Source organism: Garra rufa, chromosome 8, assembly GCF_049309525.1.
Source record: "Garra rufa chromosome 8, GarRuf1.0, whole genome shotgun sequence".
NCBI lineage: Eukaryota > Metazoa > Chordata > Actinopteri > Cypriniformes > Cyprinidae > Garra > Garra rufa.
Genome location: NC_133368.1, coordinates 18,915,180 through 18,932,918, shown reverse-complemented (window position 1 = coordinate 18,932,918; position 17,739 = coordinate 18,915,180). Strand labels below are relative to the sequence as shown.

The 17,739-nt window shown below is 37.4% G+C and overlaps 1 protein-coding gene across 1 annotated transcript in view; it reads left to right on the top strand.

Moving 5' to 3' along the window:
• Window positions 1–17,739, top strand: part of LOC141340495 (activin receptor type-1-like) — a 47,550-nt gene that overhangs the window by 28,789 nt on the left and 1,022 nt on the right. Inside the window, exons 2-10 of the mRNA XM_073845486.1 lie at window positions 865–938; window positions 4,559–4,813; window positions 5,204–5,467; window positions 6,097–6,302; window positions 7,747–7,846; window positions 10,649–10,795; window positions 10,962–11,237; window positions 13,285–13,482; window positions 15,677–15,807. Coding sequence (XP_073701587.1) covers window positions 872–938; window positions 4,559–4,813; window positions 5,204–5,467; window positions 6,097–6,302; window positions 7,747–7,846; window positions 10,649–10,795; window positions 10,962–11,237; window positions 13,285–13,482; window positions 15,677–15,807 — 1,644 coding nt within the window. The 5' untranslated portion in view covers window positions 865–871. The remainder of the gene's footprint in view (window positions 1–864; window positions 939–4,558; window positions 4,814–5,203; window positions 5,468–6,096; window positions 6,303–7,746; window positions 7,847–10,648; window positions 10,796–10,961; window positions 11,238–13,284; window positions 13,483–15,676; window positions 15,808–17,739) is intronic.

Here is a 17,739-nt window from a genome sequence, read left to right as displayed (position 1 = left end):
GCACCAAGTGCAGGATAAAGGTATAATTTATAAGTTATAAGTGCACTTATAGGAGATATGTACAGGGGAAGCTATGGATAATACTTACAGATGAAGAACTGTGAACATAATTTACAGATGATAATTAACTACAATTAGAATGTATAAATAGACGAACACAATATACAGGTTGCTATTAACTATAATGTAAATTGCAGGTAGATTTGAACATAATATACAGGTTGCTGTGTACTAAAGCAGAATTTACAAATAGACATGTGTAGATATAGATTTATCACAGATTTACAATATGTATATGTGCACAGGAAATGTGCATTTACAAATGGGTATGTACAGTGTAGTGCAATGAATATTAAGTAGTGCAATGGAAGTGGGGAGAGTGCAGGGTGTGTGAGGGGGGCAGAGGTGTTAGTGGGGGGCAGAGTTCAATAAGGAGACAGCTCTGGGAAAGAAGCTGTTCCTCAGTCTGCTAGTTCTTGTCCTGTGGCATCTGAAACGCCTGCCGGAAGGCAGGAGAGAAAACAGTTTGTGGGCGGGGTGAGAGGAATCCTTAAGAATACTGCGTGCTCGACGCAGACAGTGCTTCTTCTGGATGTCCTCAATGGATGGAAGTGAAATGTTTTTGTAGAATTTTTAGTGGGCCACAGACATTTGTCCATTGTCATTTAATAAAATTCTAATTTACATTCTAATCTTGGCATTTAATGGTTATTGATCATCGGTTATCAATCATGAGAAAATTCTAAATGAACATGAAACACTTTATTTAAAAATGTGAACCTTTGTGGTGCTCTGTAATGCTGCGGCTGTACTAATGGCAATGTCAACACTTTGTCAATGATGATGTCTGGGTTTTTTTTTCAGGTCTATAATGTTAAGCAGTGAGATGATTCTGCTGGTGGTGTTCATGTTGGCTTCACCTGCTGCCAGTATGGAAGGTAAGACTGACAACACGGGCCTTCAGAATCTTTCACATATATATACTACACTAATTTCATTCAAGAAGTGAAACTTCTATAATGTATCCATTCACTCCACACAAACTGATATATTTCAAGTGTTTTTTTTTTTTAATTTTGATGATTATAACTGACAACTAATGAAAACCCCAAATTCAGTATCTCAGAAAATTAGAATATTACTTAAGACCAATACAAAGAAAGGATTTTTAGAAATCTTGGCCAACTGAAAAGTATGAACATGAAAAGTATGAGCTTGTACAGCACTCTATACTTAGTTGGGGCTCCTTTTGCCTGAATTACTGCAACAAGGCTGCGTGGCATAGAGTCGATCAGTCTGTGGCACTGCTCAGGTGTTATGAGAGCCCAGGTTGCTCTGATAGTGGCCTTCAGCTCTTCTGCATTGTTGGGTCTGGCATATTGGCATATCTTCCTCTTTACAATACCCCGTAGATTTTCTATGGGGTTAAGGTCAGGCGAGTTTGCTGGCCAATTAAGGACAGGGATACCATGGTTCTTAAACCAGGTACTGGTAGCTTTGGCACTGTGTGCAGGTCCTGTTGGAAAATGAAATCTGCATCTCCATAAAGTTGGTCAGCAGCAGGAAGCATGAAGTGCTCTAAGACGTCCTGGTATACAGCTGCGTTGACCTTGGACCTCAGAAGACACAGTGGACCAACACCAGCAGATGACATGGTACCCCAAATCATCACTGACTGGAAATTTTACAGGACCTCAAGCAATGTGGATTCTTTGCCTCTCCTCTCTTCCTCCAGACTCTGGGACCCTGATTTCCAAAGGAAATGCAAAATGTACTTTCATCAGAGAACATAACTTTGGACCACTCAGCAGCAGTCCAGTCCTTTTTGTCTTTAACCCAGGTGAGACGCTTCTGACGCTATCTGTTGTTCAAGAGTGGCTTGACACAAGGAATGCGACAGCTGAAGTCCATGTCTTGCATACGTCTGTGCGTAGTGGTTCTTGAAGCACTGACTCCAGCTGCAGTCCACTCTTTGTGAATCTCCCCCGCATTTTTGAATGGGTTTTATTTCACAATTCTCTCCAGGGTGCGGTTATCCCTATTGCTTGTACACTTTTTTTCTACCACATCTTTTTACTCCCTTCGCCTCTCTATTAATGTGCTTGGACACAGAGCTCTGCAATAAGCCAGCCTCTTTTGCAATGACCTTTTGTGTCTTGCCCTCCTTGTGCAAGGTGTCAGTGGTCGTCTTTTGGACAACTGTCAAATCAGCAGTCTTCCCCATGATTGTGTAGCCTACAGAACTAGACTGAGAGACCATTTAAAGGCCTTTGCAGGTGTTTTGAGTTAATTAGCTGATTAGAGTGTGGCACCAGGTGTCTTCAATACTGAACCTTTTCACAATATTCTAATTTTTTGAGATACTGAATTTGGGGTGTTCATTAGTTGTTAGTTATAATGATCAAAATTAAAAGAAATAAACACTTGAAATATATCAGTCTGTGTGGAATGAATGTATATATTATACAAGTTTCACTTCTTGAATGGAATTAGTGAAATAAATCAACTTTTTGAAGCTATTCTAATTATATGACCAGCACCTGTGTGTATATATGTATGTCCATTTAAAACAAACAGACAATAGTACTTGTCTCTTAAAAAAATAAATAAATAAATGCATACACACACACACATACATATATTAGGGGTGCAATGGATCGTAGATGATCCGTGATGCGTACGGACCAGACCCCACGGTTCGGCACGCATGTGATTTCCGGGTTTTTATAATTTGCACGTTTATTCTTGCCAATTTATCCATTCAAACAATTTTAAACCATCTAAGCAAAAAGGAACAAGTGCACTGTTTTTTTTTTTTTTGTTTTTTTTTACCGCTGCTGCACACACCAGAAGCAAGCACACGCACACAGAGAGAGAGAGAGAGAGAGAGAGAACAATCTAGAACAATCAACAGCACCTGGCCTCACACTACATGACTGCAACATAAAGTTCTTGCTGTTTGCAGATGATCTGGTTCTGCTGTCTCCAACAGAAGCGGGTCTGCAGCAGAACCTAGACAGCAGAAGTTCTGAACAAGTTTTGTCAGACCTGGGCCCTGACTATTAATCCTAACAAAACTAAAGTACTAACATTCCAGAAAAGACCCACATGTCAGGGAAAGAGACACAGTTGAATTGTTCATAGAATTCTAAAATGTTAATTATGTGATCTGCTTTTTAAATGTATATACATGCATGTTTTTGTTGCATATATATCTGTTCTACATTCAATGTAAACACTCTGCTTTGGCAATACATTGTAACAATTGTCATGCCAATAAAGCACATATTATATTGAATTGAATTTCATTTAATTGAGAGAGAGAGAGAGAGAGAAAGAGAGAGAGAGAGAGGCGCGATTCAGACTGTGCGATTTATTCCTCTTTCACATCTCTTTGAACGGAAACATACATACAAAGTTATGTTTAAATACCCGTTTTGGTATTCTGGTAAACACAGTCGATTATGTCTTAAGTGAACCGAAACAGCTGACAAAGAAACCAGATGCGTGCCAGTATTAGGTATGTGCATTTGACCTTAAAGAGACAGCAGCCTATAAATACCTGCAGTGAGAAGCATTAGTTTTTTTACAATTAATTGTTACATTTCTGCACCTGAATACTAGTGTTACTAATTTTATTATGTTGTTACTAATATTATATGTTGTATTCATCTACACTTGTCATTTGTGTAAATTTGACTTTATTAGTTCAGCTAGTAGTTTTTGTTGTGTATAGAAGTACTTAAAGTAAGCTTTCAGTAATTAATAAAAAAAAAAAAAAACTTTAAAAATAATTCTAGTATTCTGATTCTAATATCCTATTATATAATATTCTATTATCAGTTTGTTTTCGGCTTAATATGTTTGTGGAAACTGTGATTTATCGCAAAATTTTGGGTAATGGTAGTGTATCATGGTTTTTCTCAGACATTATACATTTTTCAACATTGATAATAATACTAAATATTTCTTAAAAACTAAATCAGTACTTTAGATGATACTTCTAAGCAGTTTAGATGATCTATTTTCAAAATCACTCTACAGTGACTCGTATACTGACCACACAAAAAATCCCACATCTGTCAAAATGTTTAAGTTAATCAAAATTATTTAGATTTTTTTTGTCACTAATTATATGTATTTTTTCAAAGACTAAAAAATTAAATCATATGATTTTGATTCTAGCCCAAATGATTGCAATGACGTGAAGAAGGTTTTAGCACCACCTAGTGACGTTGTGTATGCACATCTGAGTAGTGATTTTGATGCTTAGAACTCTAATATGAAGAAAATCTGTACTAATATAGTAACAAAGGTGCTTGGACATCTAATAATCTGTAATATTTTTTTTTAAATCACATGGCATTTAGGTTTAGGTGATTGGTTCAAAACAGCGTGGCAGCAGAACTGAGCATCCACGAGCTAGCTTCATCAAAGATAATAGCATGCTTATAAATGCTAATAAATTGCATGCTTCCAAAGAGTCCTCTATTAGTAGGCATGCTAACATAAATTGTAGGTGGAAGGAAAACATAATTCTTGTGTGTGTTTTCTGCAGATAAAGACAGCACTGGTGATGTTGAGTGTGTGTGTGAGGGGTTCTCATGCAGTGGTGTCCAGCACTGTTTTGGCCTACAGTGTTTCTCTTCCCTGTCTGTTGAGAATGGGACAGCCCTCCAGCAGAAAGGATGCATTGTGGGTAGTGACGAAGTGGCAGTACGCTGCAAAAACTCCCAGTCTGTGGACACAGTGGTGCACTGTTGCCAGGGAACATTGTGTAATATGAATGTTACCGCGGAGATGCCGAGTACAGGTGAATCATTAAAGCAATTGTTCAGTTATTTAAACCTCACACCTTAAATGTACAGAAGTATAGAATGTATAATGATGAAACGGTAAGTAGTTTACTCATGCTATTTAAAATGGGTGAATTAATGCATTAATGGATGGAATTACTTGCAGTTATATCTTATTGTGCATGATTTACGTTAAGAGAGTAGAATGTGTTTTATAATAAATAATATCCTGTTTTTACTTAGAAATAAGTTGCATTAAGAAAAAAAAAATGGGTTGGGAATACCACTTCACATTGACTTAAATCATTAAGGCAGTTTTTAATTAAATGTTCAATGCATTGAAAAACACAGTTGATGGTGTAACACAACACACACACTGATGTTATTTTTTTTATTATTATTATTAGGTGAGGAGTTAAGGGTGGCCCCTACAGAGCATGAGTGTGTGTGTGAGGGCCGGTCATGTGCAACGGGGGACCGCTGTATGGGTCAGCAGTGTTTCTCCTCTTTGACACTGAGTGATGGGACACCAGTGTCTCAGAAGGGCTGTTTTAAGGTGTATGAGCAGGGCAGGATGACCTGCAAAACTCCTCCATCTCCTGACCAGATAGTAGAGTGCTGTCAAGCTCATCTATGCAACATGAACCTCACTGTGAAACTTCCTGTTCGAGGTAACACTAAGACATATAACTAAGACATTTAACATATGCTGACACATATACAAACCAAGTCTCCTGGCATTTACTTCTTCACAAATATTATATGTGGGTAGTTATAGTGTCAGCAGCATCCTGCGGTGTGACATGCATTTCACGTTTATTTATTTATAATTAGTTTGCGTGTGGCATTTATGTTTAGCTCTATCCCTAGTCAAGCACACAAAATCTAACAAAAGAATAGCTTAAACAATACATGCAGTTGTGTGTAATTAGAGGTGGAGCTACTTTTCCTTTACTCTGCAGGATAGTGGCCCAGGCCCCCATTTCTAATACAATCATATGAAATGTATTAAATATCCACAACTTGGCACAATTTTAAAACTTCCTAATATAAATCTTGCTGCTTGTTTCATTGTTTTTGACATTATGGAAAACTGGCAATACACAATAACTCATTGTTAGAAAAAAACATATTAAAGTATTTTTTTTCACATTACAGAGAAAGTTGGAGGTTTAAATGTGCTTAATATCATGAAAATGTCACATGAGCTGTAATTTTCCTTGTGAGATTCACCCCTCTGAGAGGTAAAATAGTTTTTTTTTTAAAGGACTCTATGCAGTTAAATCTCTGTCTCTCTCAGTGGTGGAGGGCCTCAACTATAGAGTGACAACGCTGACCATTATGATTGTGGCTCCAGTCATCGTTCTGATATTCCTGTCTGGTGTGGCTGTCCTGATCTTCCGTTGTATTCACCATCACCAGATGGAGCATCTGACTGCTCATGATGCAGAGTATGGTACCATCGATGGTCTGATTGCATCTAACGTGGGAGAGAGCACACTCGCGGTGAGGAAAACCTTCACACACCAAAGCACATTGAGCTCTTGTTGAAATTCAAGAAACTTTTTTTTTTTCTCAAGTTACTACAATAAATAGCTCATATGTGGTTACACTGATAAAAAAGTAAGGACAAATACCATAGTATTACCATGTTTTTTTTTTTAATAAATGTGTTTTAGTGTAATAATGAATGAAACATTTCATCAATCCATGTAAAAATCTTTAACGTCAAAACAATTTAATGTCTGGAATCCGTTTTGAATGGTTTCTAATACCAAACTGATTCTGTACAGATTCTGATTCTGAACAAGAATTTGTTTATGCTGACATAAAATAAAATGTCTTCTGAAACTAACAAATACACAATTTCAGAAATGCCAAAGCATTTCTTTGTGTTTAAACACATTTCGGCATAGAAGTTGCAGTGCTTTGGTGAATTTGTGAGTATTGTGATGTATGTTTGCTGAGCTGGCTGTTCAGTTGCTGTTGTTGGATCTTTTTCAAGCTATTTTCAAAGATCACTGTGTAGTGCTCGGCAACCAGAGCAAGTATTCAGCGTTTTAATGTTTGCCTGAGAATAATGAAAAGTCTGTCCCAGTGCTGGAAGTGAGATGTTATTAAAACGCTTAAAATCTGTTCTCCAACGCCTTGGAGGTGACTGTTTTTTGCTCTGATACACTAAATGTGTTGATTAATTTGCTTAGACAGTGATTTTAAAGGGGTGATCTACTGGCTTTTTCAAAGGCTGTTTCAAAGGTGTTTGCACTGTAACATGTGTTAATGCTTTGTTTAAAAAAAAAAATCACATTATTTTTCACATATTTAACTTTTATTCTATATCGCTTTTTCGTTTCGCTTTTAAAAACGGTCTGTTGACTCCTCCCTTAGAAATTCACAATTGGATCAGATTGGTTAGCTCGGCCAGTTGTGTTATGATTATCCAACCACCTAGTGCACGTTGTTTGGAAAAGTCACGCCCCTTGTAGGCCTTAAAAAGCATATTCTGTAAAAGACCATTTCGTTTGCATTGAACTTTGAGCATCTTAACTTTGCAGATGATGTTTATGTGCAAAAAAACGAATTACACACTAAGTTAAAAAGGTAAAATCCTGATCTATGGTCCCTTTAAGGATCTGAAGGGTGACTAGCCCTGAAGCTCCCTCATTTTTTTTTTTAAATGAGGGAGTAATTATTCCCTGTGTTTATAATTCTGCTCCCTAAAAGTTTCTTTCAGTGATGCAAACATATGGTTATTATGGTTCTTGTGGTTTTGGCCTCTGGTGCATTTTTTTCCTCACTACCTCATTTTGGAATGTGGCTGTTCAGCTAGTACCCCCTAGTGTATAAGTGTGTGTATTGCAGGGTGTGTGTATTCCAAATAAACAGATGTAGCTGTACTAGGGTAAATGTACTGCAGTATTTTTCTTTATCTTTTGTCTTTCTCTCTCAGGATCTGTTGGATCATTCCTGTACATCTGGAAGTGGCTCTGGACTACCTTTCCTGGTCCAGAGGACAGTGGCCAGACAGATAACTCTCAGCGAGTGTGTTGGTATGTGCCTACACCATCTTAGTTCTTTCTTTTGTATGCGTGCAGAAAGTGTTTCATTTTGTTTTGTTGTACAGGTTAGCAGCTCCTCTAAACTGATTTAAACACCAAATTACTATTCCTAGGCTATAGTTATTAGGGTTGTAATGGTACGTGTATTCGTATCGAACCGTCACGGGGCAAATTCCAAATGGAAGTGATCCGATTATTGGCACAGCCCTAATCATTCCTATGCCCTACTCCCTTCAAAGGGCAGAGACCTTGGAGTTTAGACTTAAGAGTGAGCATGGCACGTACATGCCATCATGTAGACCAGGGTTTCCCAAATCTTGTCCTGGAGTGCCAGTGCCCTGCAGAGTTTAGCTTCAGCTCTAATTAAACACACCCGAACAAGCTCATCAAGGTCTTCAGGGTCCCTAGGTAAGTGAATTTGATTAGGGTTTGAGCTAAACTCTGCAGGACAGTCACCCCCCAGGAACAGATTTGAGGAACCCTGATGTAGACATTTGGAGTGCACTTGGCAAAGGGAGCGATGTAATTTCCTCCTCACCATCAGCTGGCATAACATTTTAATAGCATAACTTAAGCATAAAGCATAACTGTTACGTTTTATGCTTAAGTTATACAATTACAACGGCGACATCTGCTGACGGACACCGTGCTGTGTTATCACGGGAACATGCCAGCTGAAGATAATAAGGAAATTACGTCGCCAATGTCACAGTCAGGCTGGTTGAGGAGTGGAGATGGAGGAGGAGAACCGGAGTAAATGAATATATTAAATTTTATTAAATGAAACACTGAATATACAAACAAACAAACCAAAACCAGGAGCATAAACAGAGAACATGTAACGTTATCGACGGACAAGGGGTAGTGAGCAGACACAGACTTAAATACACAGAAAAACAAGGCGTGGTTACAAACGAGATGACTGGATAACGAGGGGGAAGTACAAATATGGGCAAGACTAAACCAACTGAACACGAACCAAAAGGGGGAGACAAGAACTAAACCAAAAACGACTAGAAACAGAAGGGGAGAAAACACTGGGAGAACAGAACAGAACAAGACATAATCCTGACATTACCCCCTTTCCCCCGAAGGCGCGTCTCGTGCCTAATAACATCCATAGGGGAGGGAGGGTGGGACTCAGGAACGGCGGCCATCTTGGCCAGGGATTCAGGCTTGGTGGCCATCTTGGCCGGGAACTCAGGAACAGAGGCCATCTTGGCCGGGAACTCTGGCGTGGCTGCCATCTTGAGGGCAGATAGTAACATGGTGGCCATCTTGTGAACAGACTCTGGCGTGGCAGCCATCTTGCGAACAGACTCTGTCATGGCAGCCATCTTGCTTGCAGACTCTGGCATGGCAGCCATCTTGCTTGCAGACTCTGGCATGGCAGCCATCTTGCTTGCAGGCTCTGGCGTGGCAGCCATCTTGCTTACAGACTCTGGCGTGGCAGCCATCTTGCGTGAAGCCGCGGCGGCCATCTTGGTTGCTGACTCTGGCGTGGCAGCCATCTTGCTTGCTGACTCTGGCTTGGCAGCCATCTTGCTTGCAGACTCTGGCATGGCAGCCATCTTGCTTGCAGACTCTGGCATGGCAGCCATCTTGCTTGCAGACTCTGGCGTGGCAGCCATCTTGCGTGAAGCCGTGGCGGCCATCTTGTGAGCTGTCGCTGGCTTGGCGGCTGACGGGCTTGAACGCGGAGAGGAAGCCTGAGGTAATGGGCTGAGGACCATCGTGGGGCTTAGCAGGACTTGGGGACACGTGGGAGGCAAGGAGGGAGTGAGGTCGCTGGAGTGATAGGCGGAGGGATCTGGCTTTTGGTGAGATGGGGTGACTGCATGCTTCCAGATGGGAGGAGGACTACCATCCTCCAACAGGACTTGGAACGAGGAATCACACAAATCGAGAACAAAATTTATGAAATCTGCTACGGGACGGTAGCAATCATCAGGAGTAATCAAATTAAACAAACTATCATCCTTTAGTCCCATCTGGAAACATGCGTTAACCATCTTGTCACTCCATCCCACCAGATGGTAAACGCTCAAAAACTCCTAAACATATACCTCCAGCGCACGCTCACCTTGCTGGAGGTTCCAAAAGTTTTTCCTCAGCCCAGTTCATTTTCTTGTTGGGTCCGTCGATCTGTCACAGTCAGGCTGGTTGAGGAGTGGAGATGGAGGAGGAGAACCGGAGTAAATGAATATATTAAAAGTTTATTAAATGAAACACTGAATATACAAACAAACAAACCAAAACCAGGAGCATAAACAGAGAACATGTAACGTTATCGACGGACAAGGGGTAGTGAGCAGACACAGACTTAAATACACAGAAAAACAAGCCGTGGTTACAAACGAGATGACTGGATAACGAGGGGGAAGTACAAATATGGGCAAGACTAAACCAACTGAACACGAACCAAAAGGGGGAGACAAGGACTAAACCAAAAATGACTAGAAACAGAAGGGGAGAAAACACTGGGAGAACAGAACAGAACAGAACAAGACATAATCCTGACAGCCAAGTGCATTTCAAACATCCACATAATGGCACACATGTGCCCTGCTCACTCCAAAATCTAAACTCCAAGAACTCTACCCTTCGAAGGGAGTAGGGCATAGAATTGATTATTTCCATTTGGACGGTATTGTACGATACACGTACCGTTACACCCCTAATAGTTATATATAGACAGATTATAACTATGTAATAGACTATAACTAAGTTATATTTGACAAAGCCTCACTTTTGAGAGTATGTTCTCAAGCATGTATGTGTGTTTTCTGTCAGGTAAAGGTCGGTATGGAGAGGTCTGGAGGGGACAGTGGCAGGGAGAAAGTGTGGCTGTGAAAATATTCTCGTCTCGAGATGAGAAGTCCTGGTTCAGAGAGACAGAAATCTACAACACTGTCCTGCTTCGACATGAGAACATTCTGGGTAAATCATTTTTGTAAGGAAACTTTTCATAATGAAAGCACCTATCAGCCCCCTAGAAATTATATATGCTTTCATTAGTTTTGTAGCATAAAACTAAAAAAATCCCTCAAGCAGAACTTTACCTTAAATAAAAAGTTAACTAAAAGTTTTTTTTTTTTTTCTTCAGGCTTTATTGCATCTGATATGACATCGCGTAACTCCAGCACTCAGTTGTGGCTAATCACACATTTTCATGAGATGGGCTCTCTCTATGATTACCTGCAACTCAGCATGCTGGATGCTTCTGCCTGTTTGCGAATGGCACTGTCCATCGCCAGTGGCCTGGCCCATCTGCACGTGGAGATCTTTGGCACACAGGGCAAACCAGCCATCGCTCACAGAGACCTAAAAAGCAAAAATATTTTAGTAAACAAAAACGGCCAGTGCTGCATTGCAGACCTTGGTAAGAATAGCTTCTGAATGAAGCAAAACCAGTTATTGAATGCATGCTATTGTTTTATATGCCATTCATATTAGAATATTTGAAGTATTGACAGAAATCACTGTAGGTATAATCATAACACGTTATGGTTAATGTATGCACATTTGAGAGGTCATCTCAAATCTAATTGTGACCCTACATTTGTGATTTTGTTTGCAAAATGAGTTGGAATGTGCATGGGCTAATTTTGAGATGCACGCAAAAAAGTGAAGGAAAAAAAAACGCTTTTAGTCGAATTTGAGGTTTTCACAAAAAATAGTTCATTAAGCCCTCGTCTAGCGATTCCAGTGCTGAAATGGTAATTAAACATTTCAAAGAATCTTTATTTGTACTTTTTCTGAGAGGAGTACCTCTTCTCTGTTCGCTTCTCGACTCACATTCGAAGCGTGCGCATGAAGGCGCTTCAGGCAGCACGCGATCCTGATATTTACGCATATGCACAGAACTACAGTATTGGAGTGTTCACCTTCAGAAAACTAGATTTTTCTCTAAATTGACTTTGCTGACTCGATCGTCTTCAAATAGGTGTAGCTCAGTCATTCTGTGTCCAATTCCAACAAATCATTCATCATTTTGAAGATCTTTTATTAAATAATTAAGAAAATAATAAAAAAAATAATACTTTTAATCATATTATTTTTAATAACTTATTTTAGTAAAAAATGCTCATTGTGACTCATTTTGCCAGCACAGGTCACATTTGTGACTACTTTCTTACAGCACCGATTTAGTTAGTAAGCGTAAGTGATAAGCAACTGTCATGTGGTCAGCAAATCTGAAACTCTTTGAAACCCCTTTATCAACCAAACAGTCTTTCAACCTAATGAACCGTTTGTGTTCACACTTGAATAAACCTCTAATTCTTCTTAGAATTAAAAAAAGTTCTCATTAAATATTTGTGATTTTTTTTTTTTTTTAATTCAATGAACCATGAATCATAGAGGGTAAATTATTGGATTTTTATGACAGTTAAAATCTCTAATTATTTTGTGGCCAACTTCCGTCCATCACTCACTTGTTGCTTAGTTTCTAATAGTGAAAATCATTTGTTTGTTCCCTCAGTATTTACCTGTTGAGCTTGTTGCCCTTTATACGCAAATAAGTAGAGAGCAGAAGCGGCCTGAATGCTCTTGGAGGATGAACACTTTAATTTATGTGTCTTTATTAAATTCACTTCACTCACTTAGTTCCTGAGTCCATTTCTGCAACACCAGGCTGTTATTAGAAGAGATCACATTTGTTTCCCCCTAAAACCCTAATGAAAAGCCCATTAGGTAGCTTTCAGCTAACACAAAACTCTTCTGTACACAGGAAGTGGAAACGAGATGTGTTTTTGTAGAGCACTTGAGACTACATACTGAACATTAACAAAATGAACATGTTCTTTTTAGTTCCAGGATTTGAAAACATGTTATCCGTATGGGACTAGAGTTTTTCACTTAACACTGTTTTTCCCTTGATGCTCAAAAAAATGTTTTTCAGTAACTAGACTTTACAAAGTTCTTTATGTTTACTTAATGTCTCATGAAACTAAATTATTGTATATCCCCACAAGAGGGTGCAATACAACATTTAAAAAGGAAATTAGATTTTCGCATCATGTAAATTTCAGCAAATGCATCTCTGATGCATCTCAGCACCTTATAATGCTCTTAGGGGTGTACTTCCTATTGAAATTATTTCAATAGGAAGGACATCATTATTTTTAATAGGAAAGACATCAGCAAATGTAAAAAAAAAAATAGATTTGTCAAACCACTTCATGGTTTAAAAATGGTTTTAAATCTAGAATGCACACAAACAAAAAGGGCTGTACAAATACAAAGGTGTCAAAACCAGGTACCTGTGTCTAAACCAGAAATTCCTTGGAAAAAAAGTATGCCTTGCTCTGAATTTTTAATTAATTAATTGACTGTATAATGTGGCTTAATGTGTGTTGTGCAAAGCTACTGATTGATCCTTTACTATGTGATAATGATACACTTGGTCACACATCTGTTTCCTTCAGGTCTCGCCGTAATGCATTTTCAGGATACAAATGAGCTGGATGTAGGAAATAATCCTAAAGTTGGGACTAAGCGCTACATGGCCCCTGAGGTTCTGGATGACTCCATTCAGACAGATTGCTTTGAATCTTACAAACGAGTCGATATCTGGGCCTTTGGACTTGTGCTGTGGGAAATTGCAAGAAGAACAGTTAGTAATGGTATGTATATATTCACACCTGATTCACTACCACACCTGTCATTCATTTGTTGTTGTTGTTGTTTTTAATGTATCTCTGCTGTTTCACTTGGCTAAGTTGCTTTCAATATGGAGAATCACGTGATGCAAGGAGAAAGAGATGGTGCTCTGTGTCACAAAATGATCCTGTTAAACTATTTTAAGGTCTAAACACTAAAACTGTTTATAGTACAAGATGTGGGAGATGGGTGTTTGTGCCCCCAAAACCAAATCACAAAATCAACACATGCTAAGTCCCAAAAGCAAGTGTTCTGTTTGTCCAGATACCTATGGTGTGTGATAAAGCCACTGTCGATTAGTTGAATCTGTGCGTTGTCAGTAAAGTAACTTAGTGTTGTAATAAAAACGTGTATGTTAGTATGGCAACAGAGAAATGGGTGCAGTGATTTGCATTAAAATGTGAATTTTCATGCATCATAACATTAACATTTTCATAACATTTATAAGAAATATATTTTTTTTAATTGGCAACTAAAGTGGGATAATAATAAAGAGTATGGCCTAGGTTTAAATGAAAAAATAAATGACAGTTACTGCTTTAGAGGAGAGATTGTATGTGTTCCTGCAGGTGACATTTTAAAATATATATATATATATATATTGTTGTTAGAGGCATGTGTTTGATCTAAACAGCCAGGAATGAAGAAATTGGCAACCCTGATGTATTTTAATTTTAGTTTTTCTTTTTCAAATTATGACTTAAGCTGTTTCTGTGGCTAAAAAGAGCCATGTGAAATTTAATTCACAGCTTCAAGCATATAATTAGTGATCGTTGAGGACTGCCTTTGGGTGTGAACTGAAAAAGTATTTTGTAATTATGGTAAAAGTAAAAGTAGGGGTAAAAGTAGTGTTTGTAAAAATAAATACAAAAATAAATAAATACATAAATACTCAGCTTCCTTTGTAAACTTGGAAGGTATGCTGCTTTCCGCTATGCAGTATGGTATTTTGGTATTTTAGTATGATGTTAGTGTATATATATTTGGAGGCTTTTAAATCTAGGTGGGAGATACTATACATACTATACTCTGTTCTGCTCCACATTAAATTTTTTTAGAATTTATTATTATTGGATATCTTGTTTCTTGTTATTCATGCAATTATTATTTGAGATCATGCTTGAGTATGTACAGAAATAACTAATCAGTATGGGCATCATACGTATAGATGGACATTTAATTCTTCTCTCTTAAAGATACTTGAATTTAAGTAAGCATTAAAAACTCAAATTAAGACATGAGGAGACGAAGCTCGCAACTGCAATGTTTGTCCACTAAATTTACCATATTTTTACATTCATAACCAAACAAGAACAGCAATATGTTTACCTGGTAAAACTTTACAATAAGGTTCATTATTTAACATGAACTAACAATAAATGGCTGTTTTTATTAATTAACATTAACAAAGATGAATAAACACTGTGATAAATGTATTGTTTAATGGGCCTCATTCATGAAACTTATGAGTACATATATGAGTACATTTGCGCGTTAAACAGACCTTCCCCAAAACTCTCCTTCGGATTCACAAACGCTTCGCTTTTATAGCTATGCAAATTGGGTGTCAGGAATGCAGTGGAACAGGTGTACATTTCTTTAACAACTAACATTTTGAAAACACAAACATTTACGTCAGAACAGCTTTACGAACGATTTACACAAAAATTCGTTCTGCACGTGTTTCATGAATGAGGCCCATTGTTCGTTCACGTTAGTTAATGCATTAACTAATATTAACAGATTACATCTTATTATAAAGTGTTACCATTTAGTTTTAATTCAAACATTTTAGTTTGACTTTGTCTGTGCATGATTGTTGGTGCACATGTTATTTGGCTTCTGCCCCCTTCACAGTGAAAGGGTTATTACAGTAATGTCATCAGAGGTCTGTCTGATGCCTCTGTGTGTCTCATCTAAAATGGGTCCCTATTGCTCCCTTTGGTGTAATGGCTTCAGTACTCTATATATAATCAGCAGTGCTTTCGTTCTTGATGAAGCTGAATTTTGTGCTGACAGACACATTACAGTTGGCATAATTGGTGCTCAGTTATTATCTGTGTAATTTGATAACCAGTGTAATAAGTTCTGATAATAATGGCTGCTCAGTTTTTCCTGGGGAGTTCCAAATGTGTTTTGTCTTCATTGACTGTGCAGGTATTGTTGAAGATTACAAGCCCCCATTCCATGACGTAGTGCTGAGCGACCCGAGCTTTGAGGACATGAAAAAGGTGATTTGCATAGACCAGCAGAGACCAAACATCCCAAACAGATGGTTCTCAGACCCAGTAAGTACCAGCTCATATACCTTTACAAATCAAGTTAATCAGTCATAATCTTTGAAGAGAATTACACTGTGTCCTAACCAAATGTAGTGGCAAGCAGCTTGTCTTACCACATTGAAAGTAAAAATGCATTCAGTCAGATCATATTAAATAGAAATATCATAGTTATGGTTGGTTAGGAAAAGACACTTAACAAGGACAGAACTGTTTTATCGCTTTTTGCTTTATTATGTTAATATCTAGTATGATATCTGAACAGAGTGTTAAGGGTTGGCGGATATTAAAGGTATGAATATTTACTGACCTTGTGATTTGATTATGATTCTAAAGATAAAAATTTAATCACAAAACAATTCTCAATGGATATTGTCTTTCCAATCTGGGGTTAGTATGTCACAATAATAGAATTTTAGTAGCCATTACCAGTACCAATGAAATTAAATTAATTTTGATGCAGGTTTCAATACCAGTTGTATGTAGTTAAGTAACATTACTACTAAATATAGCTTCAAAATAAACTAACGTCAGTAATAAAGTCGAACATTAAGAACATAAAAAAAGAAGAATATAAAGAAAAAACAAAAATACAAGCAATAGACAAAGTGTTTTCAATCATATATGTGTGTGCAGTATGTATATGAGTGTATCTAAGTATCTAAACGATTTCCTAGCAACAACATCCAGATTTCCTAGCAACAACAGTTAGTGATTGTCTATTTGTCTCATCATTATTGCTCGTTTGATTTTTATTTTCTATTTTTTTTTTTTAAATAATCAAAAAGTGCTCAAAAAGTGCTCCAAAAAAAAAACAAAGTTTGAGCATTTGCTGACAATGTACTCACCCTCAGGGCATCCAACATGTAGATGAGTTTGTTTCTTCATCAAAACAGATTTGGAGAAATTTAGCATTATATTACTTCCTCACCAGAGGGTATTCTGCAGTGAATGGGTGCCATCAGAATGAATTCAAACAGCTAGTTTTAAAGATCACAATAATCCACAAAACACCAGTCAATTAATTAATGACTTGTGAAGTAAAAATGCTGAATAAAGCTGCATAAAGGTATTTTACACATCATATGTCACTTGTTTATTCCCTTAAAGAGTCTCAGTCTGTACAGCTGCCTTTCAGTGTGTCTGTATACCGCAGACACAAGTGTGGTTCTAAATTAAATAAAATGAAATCATTACTGCATTTATTATGCATCAGTTTAGAATCACTGAAGAAAGAATCATGATGCAGTGGAGAATTATTTCCTCCCATCACTAGGTGGTATGACATGTTAAATCACAGTATGAGTAATTAAATGTCCCGGTAAGTGTACACAAAATATCAAAATTTGCTGGAAATTTGATGTGAAAATGGGTTTAACACATGCAATTATTTAACAAGCATGCAATAATGTTTATTATTGGATAATCCAGTTATATACTTTGCACATGAAAAAATAATTTCTCTTTTTATTTGAGGCCTGATGAACACAAACCACTGGAGATGATTATTCTTTGTAACAAATTAACATATCATAATTTCAATATAAAAATACATTTCTAAATCACTAATTTAATTAAAAAGAAGTAAAATAGTAACATTTGCTGGAAATTTTGTGAAAATGGGTTTAACACGTGCAATTATTGAACAAGCATGCAATAATGTTTATTATTGGATAATCCAGTTATATACTTTGCACATGAAAAAATAATTTCTGTTTTTATTTGAGGCCTGATGGACACAAACCACAGATTTGACAAAGATTATTCTTTGTAACAAATTAACATGTCATAATTTCAATATAAAAATACATTTCTAAATCACTAATATGATAAAAAAAAACCATTTCTATTATTCCTTTACTGTTAGCTGTTACTTTCTACTCTACATTCTGATTTAGATCCTGAAATGCTGAAGCTCACACCTAATTTTAATCTATTATA